This window comes from Idiotropiscis lumnitzeri, chromosome 1 (assembly GCF_059441095.1).
Source record: "Idiotropiscis lumnitzeri isolate Australia: NSW breed Sydney's pygmy pipehorse chromosome 1, RoL_Ilum_1.0, whole genome shotgun sequence".
In the NCBI taxonomy this organism is placed as follows: domain Eukaryota; kingdom Metazoa; phylum Chordata; class Actinopteri; order Syngnathiformes; family Syngnathidae; genus Idiotropiscis; species Idiotropiscis lumnitzeri.
Genome location: NC_142391.1, coordinates 33734476 through 33752541, shown reverse-complemented (window position 1 = coordinate 33752541; position 18066 = coordinate 33734476). Strand labels below are relative to the sequence as shown.

Genomic DNA, 18066 nt, shown 5'->3' with positions numbered 1-18066 from the left:
TAATCACCTGAGTTAATGCTTTAATTTTGACAGCCCTAATATATATATATATATATATATATATATATATATATATATATATACATTGTAAATAAAACTAATTAAGGAGATGGCTAAAGAGATGAAGCTGGAGGAGTAGTCGTGAAGGAATGCTGAGGTGGTCAACCAGACATAGTCAATTATGTACATAATCCATGTAATGAGATTTCCAATAGCGTGAGAGAGACACAAACCCCGAGGGTGAAAGAAGCTAAGCTCCATTTCTGTAGAAAAGGCAATCAGTGGCGAACAACCCCATCCTTTCTCCATTTCCTCCTATCCCTCACTTTGTGCACGCTGAAGAACAGAATCAAGATGTCATGATCCGCGTCAGGCATGACAGGGGTTTTTGTATTGTTTTCGTGTCATGCGGTTTTGTTATTGTTTTCGTCACCTCCCTGCCATGTGCACTTTGTTTTTGTTTTGGTCAGCTGTGATAGCGCCTCCCCTCAGCACTCGTCCTCACCAGCCACGCACCTGTTCCCCGTTACCCTCATCACACACCTGTTTCCCATCTGCTCCCCTGATCACTCTGACTATTTAAGCTTCCCATACCGACAACGCAGTGTCGGGTCATTGCCGCACTTTCCGGACTTCCACGACCACGTTTGTTACTGTCAAGTTCATGCTCTCGTTCCCGTTACGTCCCTCAACGTTTTGCCCCGGCTTCTGTTCCTCGTCCTCCTTTTCTGTTAGTCACGTTCTGGTTGCCCTTGTTCCCTAGCCCCATGCCACGTTGTTTGTCCTTGTTTGTTTCAGTTAATAAATTCCCTTCACGTTACTCACCTCTCTGCCTCCTCGCCTTTTGGGTCCACCTCCTCCTCGCCGTAAGGCGAACCGTGACAGAATGACCCGACCGAGAAAGAAGGACCCAGCGAGGGGCTCGCGACGGCGTCATGGACACCACCGCACGGACAACCTCCCTCAACCTGCCGATCACCTCAGCGCCACGTCTGCTACACTCCCCTCGCCTCCAGGTTACGTCATCGATGGTTTACCCGTCATTCCACCCCATCTGATCATCGACTCGGATCACGAGGACGATCTCGAGTATTTCTACCGTCTTCCAGACGCCCAGCACAACCCGGACTCAATCAGTGACCAGATTTCTGAACTTCAGGCCCACCTTGCTAAACTGGAAGCTCGCATGGCCCAGAAAGAGGAGGAGCTGCTGACTGTACTGGCAAGGAGGGAGGAGGAGAACCTCGCCCAGAAGAGGACCCGGGAACTGGAAGCTCAGATCTCGGAGCTGCAGGAGGATCTGGAAGCGGAGAGACAGGCTCGCAACAAGGCAGATGAGGGGCGCAGAGACCTTGGAGAGGAGCTGGAAGCTCTCAAGACTGAGTTGGAGGACGTTTTAGACTCAACTGCAGCACAGCAAGAGCTACAAGTCAAATTTGGAGAGAGCGAACAGCAGAGGCGGGAGATGGCTGACAAGTTGGCCAAGATGCAGTCGGAGCTGGACAATACCAACAGTCTGCTGACTGAAGCCGAGGGCAGAAACATCAAAGTCAGCCACGACCTGTGTTCAATGGAGTCGCAGCTGCAGGATGCACAGGAATTGCTTCAAGAGGAGACCCGCCAAAAGCTGAGCCTCTCCACTCGCTTGCGGCAGCAGGAGGATGAGCGGAACGCTCTGCGGAAGATGCTGGCTGAGGCAGAGGAGGGCAAGAGGAACGCGGAGAAGCAGGTCTCCTCACTTCAAGCCCAGCTGATCGACATGAAGAGGGCTGACGCTGATCAGGTCCCCCGTCGTGGCTGCGCCTGGCCCGAATGCTGCGCCCGGCCCGCAATCACCTCCACGTCAGCTGCAGCAACCCATGTCGCCGCCACGTCAGCTGCGCAGACCATGCCGCCTCCACGTCAGCTGCAGCAATCTACGCCGCTTCCTCACCAGCTGCAACCTCCAGAGTCCTGTACCGGCTCCTCACCAGCGGCCGAGCCCCCTTCCGGCGCCTCGGCCGAGTCCCAAGTACCCGATCCAGCGGAGCACGCTGTGTGTCCGTTTCAAGTCCAGGTTCAGGCGGAGCACTCCCTGCGTCCGTCCCAAGTTCACGTCCCGGCGGAGCACGTCCTGCGCCCGCCTCAAGTCCATGTTCAGGCGGAGCACTCCCTGCGTCCGTCCCAAGTTCACGTCCCGGCGGAGCACGTCCTGCGTCCGCCTCAAGCTCATGTCCCGGCGGAGCACGTCCTGCGTCCGTCTCAAGGTCAAGTCCACGTTCAGGCGGAGCACGTCCTGCGTCCGTCTCAAGATCAAGTCCACGTTCAGGCGGAGCACGTCCTGCGTCCGTCTCAAGATCAAGTCCACGTTCAGGCGGAGCACTCCCTGCGTCCGTCTCAAGATCAAGTCCACGTTCAGGCGGAGCACTCCCTGCATCCGTCCCAAGTTCACGTCCCGGCGGAGCACGTCCTGCGTCCGCCTCAAGCTCTTGTCCCGGCGGAGCACGTCCTGCGCCCGCCTCAAGTCCACGTTCAGGCGGAGCACTCCCTGCGTCCGTCCCAAGTTCACGTCCCGGCGGAGCACGTCCTGCGTCCGCCTCAAGCTCATGTCCCGGCGGAGCACGTCCTGCACCCGTCGCAAGTTCCTGTCTCGTCGACGCTCGACGACCAGCCGCCGCTCCACGTTCCTGTCTCGGCAACGCTCGACGACCTGCCGCCGATCCACGTTCCTGTCTCGTCGACGCTCGACGACCAGCCGCCGATCCACGTTCCGGTCTCGTCGACGCTCGACGACCAGCCGCCGATCCACGTTCCGGTCTCATCGACGCTCGACGACCAGCCGCCGCTCCACGTCCCTGACTCGGCGGGGCTGGACGACCAGCCGTCGCTCCAAGTTCCTGTCTCGGCTGCGCCCGGTCCGCCGCCGCTCCAAGCCTCTGCCTCGGCTGAGCCCCTCGACCCGCCGCCGCTTCTCGTCTTAGCCTCGGCGGCGCACTCGATGAGGCGATCTGGGCCTCCCGGACGCCCGCCTGAATGGCCACAGTCGGACTCCCTGGTTTGGCCTCCCGGACGCCCGCCCGAATGGCCACGACTGGACTTGCGGGTTCGGCCACCCGGACGGCCGCCTGAATGGCCACGAAAGGACGCGCTGGTCTGGCCTCCCGGACATCCGCCAGACCGGCTTCGATCACGGGTCGTTGACCCACCGCCCGACCCCTTCCGCCCACCCTCGTTTTTGGACATGGTTTTTCTTTTTGTTCTTTTTGTGGGACGTCTGGAATCCGTCCCTTAAGGGGGGGGTACTGTCATGATCCGCGTCAGGCATGACAGGGGTTTTTGTATTGTTTTCGTGTCATGCGGTTTTGTTATTGTTTTCGTCACCTCCCTGCCATGTGCACTTTGTTTTTGTTTTGGTCAGCTGTGATAGCGCCTCCCCTCAGCACTCGTCCTCACCAGCCACGCACCTGTTCCCCGTTACCCTCATCACACACCTGTTTCCCATCTGCTCCCCTGATCACTCTGACTATTTAAGCTTCCCATACCGACAACGCAGTGTCGGGTCATTGCCGCACTTTCCGGACTTCCACGACCACGTTTGTTACTGTCAAGTTCATGCTCTCGTTCCCGTTACGTCCCTCAACGTTTTGCCCCGGCTTCTGTTCCTCGTCCTCCTTTTCTGTTAGTCACGTTCTGGTTGCCCTTGTTCCCTAGCCCCATGCCACGTTGTTTGTCCTTGTTTGTTTCAGTTAATAAATTCCCTTCACGTTACTCACCTCTCTGCCTCCTCGCCTTTTGGGTCCACCTCCTCCTCGCCGTAAGGCGAACCGTGACACAAGAAGTATAAACAGTCTGACAAAAGGCCAATTTACTCTGTGGACGCAATACCTCGTATGACAGTCATTCTTTGAAAATTAATAGATGTATTAAAAAAAAAATTATTCCTACATGATTGTGGATCAACTGAAAGTGAAATGAGGTAAATTGTTGTAACTCAATCTCTATAGATCCTCTAAATTTATGCGGAAAAAAACAACCTCCTCGTTAGAAAAATAGCACTGAGTATATTGCTATTAAAGCAGATTATATTTGGAGATTAATCCTCAGAAGACATTTTTTTTTTGGCATAAAGACTAACGTTAACCCCCCACCCTCAACTCCCCCACGCTTCACGACTACCACCTCCGCCTGGTAATGGATAATGGCACTGTTCCCCGTGGAAAAGCATCTCCATGAGGCATGATTTGTCGAGAGACGTGGGAGGTCACGACTGGCACTGCTGCATAAAACCAAAATCAGTGACAGCACATTTAACTTGTTGTTACTGATGTTTTCTAGATGGTCATTTGTGCAACATTTACACACTGCACACAAACTACGGAAAAACACAGCAGCTTCATTGTTTCAAAACCGCAGAAGTTTGCGGTGAATATATATACACGAGTTCAACAATTTATTTTAATATGTTAATTAGTGGTTATTAGTTTTTTGTCAACTCACAGTGGAATTGGATGGGTAAGGTTCAATAATAAAATGATTGTTTTTCACAGGACATACTTTTTTTTTTTTTTTTACATAGTTTTGCCGTGTTTTGACTAGTGGGGCTGCATCGAACATATTTTTTTGAGGAGTTTTTACGGGTTCTCTTCCCCTTTAACTAAGGATATAACCTATATATTAGCAGCGGTGGCCAGCATCATGAGATGTTTAGGCCAAAATCTTAAATTCGTAGGTCATCATTTTAAGAAGGTGACAATATGAAAAATCTATAAACACATTTAAACTTAATGAAAACACAGACCTATTACAAAACACTTTCTAAAGTAGTTCTTAGCATAGTGACGGGAAAATGAAGCTTCAAGATGCTTCATTAACCAGTTGTTTTATCTTCTGACTTCACTAGATGGCACTGTTGGCTTAAAGAAAGGGGTTTAAGGAAAGGCAAGTCAGCGTGCCTTTAGCCCTATGTTTAACAGAGCCAAGGCTAAATAAACAGCAAGTGGTTCATGAAGCATCTTGAAGCTTCATTTTCCCATCACTAGTTCTTAGCATCGGTTCTCTCTCTCTTGCTTGCACAGTTTTAAAGTTACTTCTTTCAAGATGTTTATTTGCCATTCCCAGTTGAGTGCCTGAGTGCCACTGATGTTTTGCACCATGTTTGCAGGATGGAGTTTCAGCATGGGCTCAGCATACCAGTTCCACAGTTGGAGAGTATTTGTAGTCGTCTGTGCTCTGCCTTGTGTGTGTGCTGTGGTCGCACTTACCTTCATGCCTGAAAGCCCCAGATTCTACCTTGAGGTGCAAAGCTGTTTATTTCCACAAATTGCTTACAAATGAAATTTTCAAGCTTGAAATTGTAACTACAAAACTTGCCGACTCGGCGGTACGGTGCAAGTTCGACATTTCCATTCAGTGCAATATCACTACGGTAGTACTGCTACTACTCCAAACTGTTGCTGTTGCTTATAGTAAGCTGTTGCTGATGCCACAAATGTGTTTTTCTTTCACTGACGTGCTGCCTGCTGACAGGTGGGGAAGCACGACGAAGCCTGGATGATCCTCAAACAAATCCACGACACCAACATGAGAGCGCGTGGGCAGCCGGAGAAAGTCTTTAGCGTGAGTTTTATTTCTCCCTGGTGCTGCTCTGCTTTGGTTTCTTGATGCTTGAAAGGAAGCAAAGAGGCTTATTTTCTGCCACAGCTGGGACAGGTTTTTAACACCCTCTGGCTCTCTTAGAGGAATCACATCTGCATGATGACATTTCTCAAAGCTGTTCTGTGTCATTCGGCCTTATTTATAGCCTGAACTGCATGTTAAGTAGTCAATGCACTGATGCTATCGGCTTCTTTGGCATCATTTTCAATTTGTACAGGAGAAAATTAGGTTTAATATTTGTCACCACTAAAATGATTTCTTGACAATTAAATTCTTGAAAAGAGGTAACGTTGAATCGAGTCAGAATTTAGATCCTCATTCAGTACACTAAAATTGTACCTACATGCAGACAGGTTAAACAAATTAGAATACAAGTAAGTGAGGTATGACAGAAAACACACGCAGGCATAGGGGAACATGCAAACTCCACTCAGAAATGCCTCAACTTGATTTGAACTCATGACCCGATTTTTCATTTTTTTCTACTCAATTGTATTTCCCGTATTTTCCGGACTATAAGCCGCTACTTTATTTTCCTAGATTTTGAATCATGTGGCTAATACAACGATGCAGCTTTTCTGTGGATTTTTCTTTCACCAGTAGGGGCGCTCTATAGTTCAGAAAATACGCTAAATAAATAAAAAAATTCTCTTGGGTCTGTTCTGTTTTAATTAGCAAAGTTGTTTCGGGTTAAAAGGCACTGTTTTAAGAGTCTGTTTTTGCACCTTTATGCACATTCACAGTACAAAATGGTTCTGTACATGCACTAAGCAACTAATTTTTTTCAACATAGAAAACTGCGGCTCATATTCTGGTGTATATCTTTTTTTTCAAGAAGGGAGTTGCCGCGGTTTATATATGGGTGCGTCTTATACGCCAGGAAAATACAGTAAAATAATAAAATAATTGGGCACCTTCAATCTGTAGCCAATTTGAATTGACACAATAATTGCTTATTGTCATTCATTTGTTTCTCAGGTTAACAGGATAAAGATCCCGAAGCAGCTTGATGAATTGGTCGAATTGGAGTGTGAATCTGGAAATCCCGTTTCCAAGGCCATTTTCCGGATGAAGGCAGAAATCTATGGGGTGCGTTTTTGCAGCAGTTTATTTTCTGTACAATTTTCCCGTGTCAGATTTGTTTTTAGGTTGACTGCAGAATTCACTTTATGTGTCTCTTCAGATCTACCTGAATCTCATGAAGTGCTTCAACTACCCGATGCGAGAAAATATGATGCGACTCGCCATAGTGTGGTTCACGCTGTCTTTCGGGTGAGGGTTCTAATGTCGTTTGTGCTGGAGAAGAATCAAGCGCAGTTTCCTCAGTCAAATAATAGCAATTGGAATTCCTGTCATCTCGAGCTCTTAAGATAGTCAATATTGTTCTGATTGCAGGTATTATGGTCTGTCCGTCTGGTTCCCTGATGTCATCAAACACCTCCAGGCAGATGAATATGCCTCCAAAGTACAAATCCACAACAACGAACGCATTGAAGACTTTACCTTTAACTTCACACTGGAGAACCAAATACACAAAAATGGACTTTTCATCAACGATCGGTAGGCCATTGAGATCAGCAGATAGTGGCGGTTTTACATTTTCTGCAATTTACATTTTCCTGGTTGTGTTCAATTGATGAGCTTGAGAAATAATCTTTTTCTTCCTCTACGGTTATTCTCGAACGGTCTTCGCACAGGTCTGCATATTAGCATGGGAGACTTGGGCTCCACGAAGTAAAGGACTGACTGTGATTGTTCTCACTCAGATTCATCAACATGAAACTCAAATCCGTCACCTTTGTTGACTCAACCTTTCGGAACTGCTACTTTGATGACGTCACATCGGTGGGATCCTATTTTCATAACTGCACTTTCATCGATGCTTTCTTTTTTAATACAGGTGAGATGCTTTTTGCAGGTCTTATTGTCCATTTCTGAGTGAAATTGTGATTTGATAAACTGTTATTTGTGCGTACAGACATTGACGACTCAAAGCTGATTGACGGCACTGAGGTGGTCAACAGCACGTTCACCCACAACAAGACGGGATGTCAGATGACATTTGATGATGATTACAGCGCCTACTGGGTTTACTTTATCAACTTCTTGGGAACCTTGGCCGTTCTACCGGGGAACATCGTGTCGGCTCTTCTCATGGATAAAACAGGCCGTCTGTCCATGTTAGGTAGGACAGCGAGTTTGGGAAGGGTTCATTTTTTTTTTTCAAACTATGAACATCCATCATGACGAATGAGGAGTAAAGTTGATTACAATGAATATCACCTTCATGAAAGTTACTCACTGTCCCTTTCGGTGTGCTTTGTGTCTGTGCATCAGGTGGCTCCATGGTGTTGTCAGGCATCAGCTGCTTCTTTTTGTGGTTTGGCACCAGCGAGTCCATGATGATTTTCATGCTTTGCCTTTACAATGGCCTGAGTATTTCTGCCTGGAACTCACTGGACGTGGTCACAACTGAATCTTTTCCGACTGCCAGGAGGTAAGTGTATGATTAGTCGAGAGTGTAATACATGACATAGGCTACCTGGCTCATGTTTGTTTTTGAACACTTTTTTAGTGCTACAATTGCATTGATTGTGAATGCTTTCAGACAAGAAAGAGCTGAGGTCAATGGTTTAAATCTGACAGGCAGTATTCAATTACAGTCTATGCTACTTGTGACCGGTTGACTTGATAACAGAGTCACATCTGTTTGGCTTTCTTGTTTTTTTGGGGTTTTTTTTTCCAAAAGGTTTGACAATAAGAGAACCCAGTCAGAGGACTAGCCTACATCCATATGAAGGTGGGATTCTGGTTCGGCCACTTTACTGTCGCTAAGATGCGCTCATACCTTACATACCGTTCAGGTCAAATGTGACTTGTTTCAACATTTGACTTCAATAAATGTCATTCTTTCACCTGATTACTTTTTCTAAAATGTCGGAAAATACACACAAATGAGAGTATTTAAAAGCTAAAATCGCCGCAAAGCACAATCAAACTGTCCGTATGGGAGGAGTTTTTTTTGGTGTTTTCATAGATGCACGTAGTGAGAAAGGGATGTTTGCGCCGCTGTGGGAGTGAACACAGCCAACTCGCTTTCTGGCCAATGAATGTGGCTCCGTTCAAATTCAAATAAATTTAAAGCACACACAGTCTTTGAGATGGCTGAAGCAGAAACAGACTCACTGAAGTCTGTGCAGGAGATTGATGCATGCAAAATACGATTATAAAGAATGGCAAGAAGATATCCTCTTGCGGATTATGTAGCATGGCGCAGAGCAGTCTGCTAAATTACCAAACTTGCTCAACTAAACTTTATTGCATCAATGTGTGTTAGCGATCATCCAGATTTCATGCAGTTTACCATTTGATTCACTAATTCTTTCTCTCTTTTTTGTTGCAGAGGAACAGGCTTTGGATTCTGCAATGCCCTGTGTAAGATGGCTGCGGTATTGGGGAACCTGATTTTCGGTTCTCTGGTTGGCATCACAAAAGCCATCCCCATCCTGATGGCATCATCAGTTCTGGTCGGGGGAGGTCTGGTCGGCCTCCGGCTGCCTGATACCAGGGCAAATGTCCTCATGTAACAGCAGCTTCACCATAGTACAACTTCGATCGAACATGGAGAATAAGGGGCTAAAAGATCATAGGGAAAGCAGTGCAAGTGGCTTGGATCGTACATGCAGTAGATATCAAAAGTTGACACCAAATGCTATGATTTTGTGATATAAAAAAAAAATTAGACAAAAAAAACAGATTCAAAACTTTTTCCGCTATTAATGTGAATAACTTGTAGGACTCCCTTGAAAAAAGGAATATTTAACAGAGGGTAGGCTAAGCAATGTGCCGCAGAGAGCTTCTACAGTGTTTTTGAAAGCTATCAGTCAGGAAAAAAAGGGTGCAAAACAATTTTCCCGAGACATTAAATATATCGTGGAACACAGTTTAGATCATCAACAATGAATCCATGAAATACGGCACAACAACGGCATTAGCAAGAACTGGACGTCCCTCCAAAATTGATGAAAAAACAAGAAGAAAACCGCTCAGTGAGGCTGCAGAAATATTTGGCTCGTCCAGTTCTGTACATATGGCAACAATCTTCTTCATGTCTTGGCTATGGGGCAGGGTGGCAAGATGAAAGCCGTATTTTGCAAAGAAGAAGAAAAAAAACACTTGAAATGTCCCAAATGCATGTATTTTCTGGCCATAATTCCAAAAGATATATTGGGCTCAAACATCACACTGCTCATCACCAAAACATCATAAGTACAGTGAAGCATGGTGATGGCACCATCATGCTTTGGGGCTGGAATTAGGGTTTCATAGTTCATTCATTGTCAATTCTGAACAGTTCCTTACGATGGTCAGTGTTCGGGATACCTTCAAGATTCTGCAAGAAAACAAACATTTTCAATATAACAGGAACTTCTGAACTTTATTTTTGGGTTGATCGGAGGCACTTTAAATTGTGTTATTTGGGTGCTGACTTCTGTTGAGTGTTAGTTTTAATGTGACTCATTAATTGTGTACACAGCCACATCATAAGAGGGTGTGCACACTTTTGCAACCACATTATTTCAGTTGTTAATTTGTACTTCCATTATGAAAAAAAAAATCTTCTTTTTTGTTTTTTGGTTGAGATTATATCGTATAGGTCACATTAATGGTGTAAAACAATTTTAAATGATTGATATTGGTCTCATACTTATATAGCAAAAAACAGACAATTTTAAATGGGTTCACAGATTTATTTTTTTTATCTTAACTGCTTTAATCATACGATTCTAGTTCATACAGTGCAGCAATTTAAGCATACCGGCCGTCAGTACAAGATTCCTTGCAAGTTTTCTCTTTTTCTCTCTCTTTCTGCATGTTTTGTGTGGACATTTTGCAAAATGGGCGATGTTTGCACATTTCGGACTAAAATTTTGGTTTAGTTTTGCTCAAGGAGGGATCCCAGTTCCAGCTAGCATCGTCTATGTTGTTGTCGCATCGCGTAAGCGCAAAGCTTTTAATATTAATAGTCTTATTAAGAGGAGCCAGATGGGGAGAAAAGTGCAAAACAAGCTGTAATGAGCTCAGCCAACCTGCTGTGTGATAACGGAGGGAATAGATGATCAGACAGAGCGGACACACAACGCAGATGTATGGCAGCTGGTTTTCCTGCAAACATGTTGCAGATGGTCAGGCAGAGTGCAGACAGGTGCAATGTAAAAATACCTGAAGGTGCACACGTAGACACACTTTCAGCTTGGACTATACCCAACATTTGCTTACATACTCGGTCTGAAACTTCTCCAAAGTCGATGCCAAGCCTGTTGCATTACCCATTAATGAGAAATAAAAAATGTCATTCTTAAAAAAAAAAAAATTCTCTTACCAATAACCTTGCCCTTTTGAACTGACTATTTAATTTCCGTCTGTGTCATTGGAATGATTGAGCCATACATTGAAACCAAGCCTTGTCTTCTATTATTATTATTAAAAAAAAAACAAAAAAAAAACCTCAGAGCTTTGACTTTGATTTTTGTGGCTCGCTTGTGGCAGAAACGTACGATGATGACAAAGAACAACTACTGAATGCCTTTTTAAATGTGCCTCTCCTGAGCTGGAGCAGTCTACTCGTAGTCATGTGGTATCTTGAGGTTGGAGGACAGAATCTCAACTATATAGAATTAAAAAGTCATGATCACATTTCTGTAATTATATGTTATATACTACAGAAGGAGTGAATACTACTAATATTTCAAAATAAGAACAGGTATTTAGTTTCATTTATGAAAATCACACATGATTAAATTATGTACCCCAACATGGAGCCATTGGCTATATATTATAATCAACAAAACACGTCTAATCATGAAACTGTAAATCCAACCACTTTTTAAACTTTGAAAAACTGCTTACACACAAAGTTTGCTCTGATTTTTTCACCATATATTTTAAGTATCAATAAAAATAAAATATGATCCCCAATTGTTGCATAAATACACCAATGTGACAGCAATGTGACTTCCAGTATAGCTAAAATATATTGAGTTGCAAGAAGAACAGGAGTGTTGATAAACCAGATATATTCATGCCATGACTAGTTGCTGATAAACCTGTTGGAGAGAAATTAATTGCGTGAAATTTATTTTGTTTGAGGTATCAGAGTATTTAATAAATATACTGTATCTGTATGTGAGTGTGTGTGCGCACGCGTGAGTGTGTAAGCATGCATGTGTGTGCATATCATTGTGTGTACCTGTGCATTCCAGAGTGTAAATAATGTATATAGTCAAAGCTGTTATTAGGTGACGTATGGATTTAATGTGTATAAGTAATTTTGATTGAGTTGTGTGCCGGCTGCTATGTCCATGATGTGCATCATTGTGAGTCCTTGGCTTCAAATCCCTATAACTGCCACTCTGTCCCACTCCAACACAATGTGTGTGTGCGGGTGTGTGTGTGTGCGTGTGTGGGTGTACTTGCATGTAGAAAATCAATTATATGGTATTTTTGGTTTTGTTTGAACTCTTTCACCAGAAAACGATGGCAATATTCAGATGTTTATTGAAGAAAAATGTGAATGTATCAATCTTGTGAGTTATTTCCATCCATTTCATGAAGGCAATCAAATGTATGTGGACAATAAAGTTGTGTGTATCATTGTGACTATTGGGCCTGCCTGTCATTGCTGCAAATCGCTGTTCTAAGGTCCAAGTGTGGAAAATATGCTAAGACATGAAAAGGGTGGAATTGCAGTCTGTGTTGCTTTTGAAAACATATAGGCCTACAATAAAAATTACGTTGTTGCAAATTATGCATTGTATCTTCTTTTCCAAACGTATTATGTTATTTCCTGTAGCCTATGTAGATCAAAGTATTGTTGAATGATCCGCTATGAAATCCAATGACAATGTATTTCAAACGCAGGCATTCTGAATCCGATTTATTGTGCAATGTTCTATATTATCACAACTGCCAATCAACTAGCCCGCTTAACGGCCCTCACTCAGAGCCAGAGATATTACAACATTCATATAGTGTTACGTTGCATACTTAACTGATTGCATAGTAAGATTCAAATTTTCCAGCAGGCAGTACGCCATGACAACGTTTCTGTCAGGAAACAACATACGATTTGATTCCTAACAAAGGCTGCCCCCTACCGGCCACATTAAATACTATATAAAAGAAGGGAAACAATGAAGGCGTCTTTATCTTGACAGAACAAAACAAAAAATGCATAAATTAAACAAATGCCCATTGAAGCACCAATTTTATTTACACAATCAATAAATGAGTATAAGAGTTGGAATATTGACAAATTAAAATTGTAATGCAATTATCAATTGTGGTAAACATTTAAATGCCCACGAAAGCATCACTTTCATTTACACGTTCACGGAATGGATATATCCGATCACTCTTATAAACTCATTGTGATTATAAATTAATTCATTGTAACTTGGGTTTCTTTTCTACTGTGGGTACACTTGTGATAAATAATTTTCTAATTTCTTACCCACATGCTGAAGTACAAATTGATTTAAAAAATAATCTGGATTTGACACCACTACTTGAGATTAAAGAAGGAAAAAGTCTGAAATGTACTATAAGAAAAAAGCAAAAATGGCCGTTTTGTTGTCATCCGTGGAAATTGAAAAATGTAGAGATCCTATTTTGACAAAGGAAGAGCTGTGTTCAAATGTAGGGAGTAAAAGAAAAATAAATAATAAAAAAAATAAACTCACAAGTACAGATAACTGAAAACCAGAAAAACCTAGTCCGTATACTTCCGTGATAATGATATTTGTTACTATTTGAATTTAGGCGTCCGTCCTAATCGCCTGAGTTGCAGAGAATCCGTTTTTTTTTTTTTTGCCCAGGCCTTGAATGTTACACAATGTTACTTGCTGGCCTGCAGGTGGCGCAAAGGAGCTGCCGCTTCCTCTTCTGTCTGGACCATATATGTCTGAACCTTACGTTACTTTCATCATCATAGTCACTTTGTGGAGGAGTCACATAAAAGGGGCGCACACCATGGGGACTGGTGGTCACAAGGGAAAGTTCTAACGACTTTAGTGCCTATTCTTAGTTTTTCTTTTTCCTAAATACTTCTAGGTTAGCTTTAAGTTGTCTGGCACACCTTAATCGTGGGTTTGGACGTTAGCTTCAAAAAAGTTGTTGCCAGCTTAACGCGTTGACAACCGCCGGAGGGAAACGAGGCAGGATGTATAATGAAGAAACGTCTGCTCTCCACAAGCCACGCTATGGAAGTAAGTGCGACTTTTCATGATTCTTAAGTTGATTTTTATAAACAAACTTCGGTGATAGGAATCGGCGTCGGCTGGTTGATGAGCAGCAGGTGGTTGAGCAGCGCCTGACCTGACTCCTGCACCTGGAGGTGTGTCCGCACAATAAAACTAACATAAAATATAATCTATAATACTAGATGGGAGGTTTAAAGAAAGACGAATTACTCATTTCCTTTTTGCATCCAAGGTATGCTGTCTAAACCGCAAAGGTACACAATTAACAGGACTAGATTTTGAGTTCACCTCGATGTGTTGAATAAAGTGATTCATTATATCTGCCATTCCACACATAAGGTCTGTTCTCATAGTTTAAACATTAACTGTGCTGCACTGGAGTGTTGATGTTGCCAAATGAAATCAACACATCACATGGCTTCGGCGTCGAGTCAGGTCTTACTGTAGTCTACTTGTCAGGGTAAACATGATGAGGACAAAGTGCACATTTTAAGATAAGACCAATCAATTGTGTCATCCGCTTAGCGGAGGTGGTTTGCATCATACACGCTAGGGGAGGTGTGCCTGCAGGGAAACGGCACAAATGTTAGTTTAACACCAGCGTAGCCCTGAAGCTATCCAAAAGTGCACTGGGGTTGTTCAAATTTGCATGTTCTACCTGGAAGAGAAGTGTCCCCCAAAACAAATTTGACAATCAGCACTTTTTATTGCATCTATCGCAAAAAGATCCGTTTGCTTCAGTGCTCCACTCACTATGAGCCAGAGAGACGCCGCAGCTGAAAAACAGAATGAGTCAATACCATAGAGCCAATAACTGAAGTCCCATGATGATGTGCACACAAAGGGAGCAAACCTCATCCTGTGGGTTAAATATAACAGCACTAAAGTGCAGGAAGTGTGCGCATTAGTCAGTATAGCAAGTGTGTCGGAGCTTCGCTTAGACCTTTTTTTTCCATGTGCAGAAATAGGTGCCATTAATCTAAATTCAATTACTATTCAGTGATTACAAATTGGCATCATCATAAAAAAATATTCTTATATATTATGTATATATTGTAATAAATGCATATAAAACAAATAGTAATCATTTTATGATATTTAACACTATAGTGAGTATACTTGAGCGTTCTATTAAAATTGTTTAAACGTTACAGCCCTTCTACGGCAATTCATAAGTGTTTACAAGTAAACTCGAATGCACTGTTTCTTTATACAAGGAAACCATACTCGACTATACATCTGCACCCTTTTTTTTAATTGTAAGGTAAAATAAATTTGATTTGTCTTGTTTCCATTTATATTTTTTTGTACCCCCAAATAAGAATTTGAACAATCGTGATTTCAATTGTTACTAAAAAAAAAATCGTGATTTTTATAATTCGTTTTTTTTTTTTCATAATCGAGCAGCTCTAAGTGCAATATACATTTTTTGCACCTCCCCATCATCCTTAGACGTATACAGTTGAATTTCCGACTTTGAACACCTCTAAAAGTGACAACATTTTCTGAATTTTTCTCGTGAAACCTTTGATCAATGAGCTTCGGGTGTCAAACTCAAGGCATGTGGGCCAAATACTGTGTGTTGCCTGTGCAAGGTTGCCACAAACTGTCCATGACTTTAGACTTCACCATACAAAATATGAGTGGAAAATTAATGGAGTTCTTTAAACATATTTGGTGAGGGAAACCACATGGAGCCACACAACTAGTCTTGGAATATTAATGCATTGCAACCAGAATGTGAGTATCTGCATATGGCAAATGATACTTCAAAACATTTAAAGCAATTATGTAAAGGCCATATTTAATAGAAGACATGAAGTAAAGAGGACTTTTTTTTTCCTTTTTACTACAAACATTAAACAAATTAAGGATCAAAGTTGATCTTTCTCCTCCAGGGCCTTTGGGATTACATTGTTTAGGCTAATCAGTCAACTGGTTTAACCACCTTGTCTTTCACTAGACTGCAGTGAGCACACAACCGGAGTATGATTGCATGTCATATGTGAAAATTAGGTGTCCTTTTCACTGACCTGCCAAAATATTGGGTGCCACCTGCCTGTGCAACCGAATGAGATGCAATTAAAATGCCATTGAGCTTAAACGTAAAAATTCTGATAGATTACCTATTAAAAGTCCAATAATTGGTCAACCCATAGGAATAGGCCTTCGCTCAGCCAGAAATAACGAAGCGCTTGTCTTAGCCCGGTGTAAGATACATGAATTAAAATGCAGGTAAATAAGGTCAAGTCCACGCAGAAGTCACTTGTTAGTTAAGGCAACTTGGCTACCGCCCATTTTGTGTCTCCTGCACAACCGTTCACCAGAGCGTACGAGGAAGTTGACATCCCTTGGGCTTCTCAAGCTAACAAACACTTTTAACAAGCATTAACAAGCCGCTTCTTTTGGTGGCCGAAAGTGTCCTGAAATTCAAATCACACTGCTGTGCATTGGTTTTGGGAGAAGACATTTTTGGCAAGTAGATTACTTCAAAGAGTGAAACGTGAATTCTCAATCGCTCTCTGAACAAAAAGATAATGCGTCAAAATGTTGTTCTATGTATATACCTACACACAAAAAATGTTTGGTTTTCCAAGTGCAGATATGCCAAGTGTTAGAGACAGTCGTTATGTTACAGAGAGGATGGATTGACGTGGGATTTGCAAGTGAGTCATGTGATAGGCCAACATAAAATGTGGATTTTCACAACCAGTCGCTTGACGTTATTGCATCTTTCCCGCATGTCCAAACCAGCATGGTGGCTTAAGACCCCTGCGAGTGTTTTCGAAGGCAGCGAATGTTGCATTCACGGTAGTTCGTCAATACAATGTTTCAAATATTCGCCAGATGTTTGCCATCAGTTTTAGTGATTTTTCTTGTCGTAAGGAAATTTTGAACAAGTTGAAAGTTCCCTTGCAACAAGTACAGGCGGATGTCTAACGACGAGCATTTGCGACCTCGAATGAAACCTGAATCAAACAAGAGTTCCCGCAGCGTGCTGCTAATTTCTTTTAGCTTGTAATTGGAATTTTACATATGCAAACGCTCCAACATGCATTTGGCATGTCATCCTAAATTCCGTCACGCAATATGGTGCTTGTACAACACAAGAATTTTGATACACATACTGTGCTGTCCACCACATTAATCGTTTTTCGTTGTTTTTATGATCGTGAGAAAGCCTAATCAAAATCACAATTATATTTTGATTAATTGCCCGGATCTTGGCGTCTACCACTAGAAATACCATTGAAGACACGAGACGATTGACATAAGAGTGAGACAGGAGGAGGTAGGAATGTTTCTGGGAAATAAGACGATCGTTCCTTGATGACATAATTTCATGGAGATGTCTACTAAAGTTAACGTTATCTCATTAATGTCCGTCACAAACGAACCATGTTTTAAAGTCAAATATAAAATGAACACTCTTATTTGTCACAACTTTGCAGTTGCAAAGATGATTCTGAACATTAACTACCATGCCAACCTCCCCTTCCATGTTCAGAGCATATTTGCCTTTAGATGACATATCGATTGGCTGAGTGTGACTTGAGCCTGCAGTTACGTCAGATGCATATCGCTGGAGTTAGGAAAGAAAACACCTTTTAAATCAATTTTCAAACATCTGTTCAACTAGAAACATTGCATAATCAAAAAAGCAAGCCCTTTACAACACTTTAGATTGGCCAATAATTTCTATGAATAACTGACCAATAGTTGAGGTTTTTGAAAAAAATATTAAAGATAATATGCCAATTCTGACTTTTGAGGTTTAAGCCTAATGCAAGTGATATAATTATCCACATACAGCAGAGGCCTGGTTCGGATTTGAAAAATGATCCTAACTGTCAAAAAGTCAAATAAACTGCCCGATTTAAACATGAAATAAATGCCTTTTTAAACATAATATGCTTAGTAGCAATTGGGTGACATGAGTCTGACTGAAAAATGTTTCACAATATAAATATTCCATTTCAGTTGATAGATAATTACACATTCTTTTTGTTTTTAACTAATTTAAAGTTAAAGAAGTTAAAAGGAGAGAAGTTGAGGTTAAGCCACACTTCCATTCATCTTTCATAAACCGCACTTATCGAGTGGTGTGGCACATCTTTGCTGGTTCGATGGACAAGGTTCACAAAACGGTTCTTGTGTACTCAAAACACAC

The 18066-nt window shown here is 42.6% G+C and overlaps 2 protein-coding genes across 2 annotated transcripts in view; both read left to right on the top strand.

Moving 5' to 3' along the window:
* Positions 1–12442, top strand: part of sv2ca (synaptic vesicle glycoprotein 2Ca) — a 33565-nt gene extending 21123 nt beyond the window's left edge. Inside the window, exons 5-13 of the mRNA XM_088296457.1 lie at positions 5141–5274; positions 5506–5595; positions 6613–6723; positions 6818–6906; positions 7030–7194; positions 7401–7534; positions 7613–7819; positions 7972–8131; positions 9038–12442. Of these exons, the coding sequence (XP_088152583.1) occupies positions 5141–5274; positions 5506–5595; positions 6613–6723; positions 6818–6906; positions 7030–7194; positions 7401–7534; positions 7613–7819; positions 7972–8131; positions 9038–9221 (1274 nt within the window). The 3' untranslated portion in view covers positions 9222–12442. The remainder of the gene's footprint in view (positions 1–5140; positions 5275–5505; positions 5596–6612; positions 6724–6817; positions 6907–7029; positions 7195–7400; positions 7535–7612; positions 7820–7971; positions 8132–9037) is intronic.
* Positions 12443–13566: 1124 nt separating this feature from the next.
* Positions 13567–18066, top strand: part of iqgap2 (IQ motif containing GTPase activating protein 2) — a 29472-nt gene continuing 24972 nt past the window's right edge. The window contains exon 1 of the mRNA XM_088296399.1: positions 13567–13901. Coding sequence (XP_088152525.1) covers positions 13856–13901 — 46 coding nt within the window. The 5' untranslated portion in view covers positions 13567–13855. The remainder of the gene's footprint in view (positions 13902–18066) is intronic.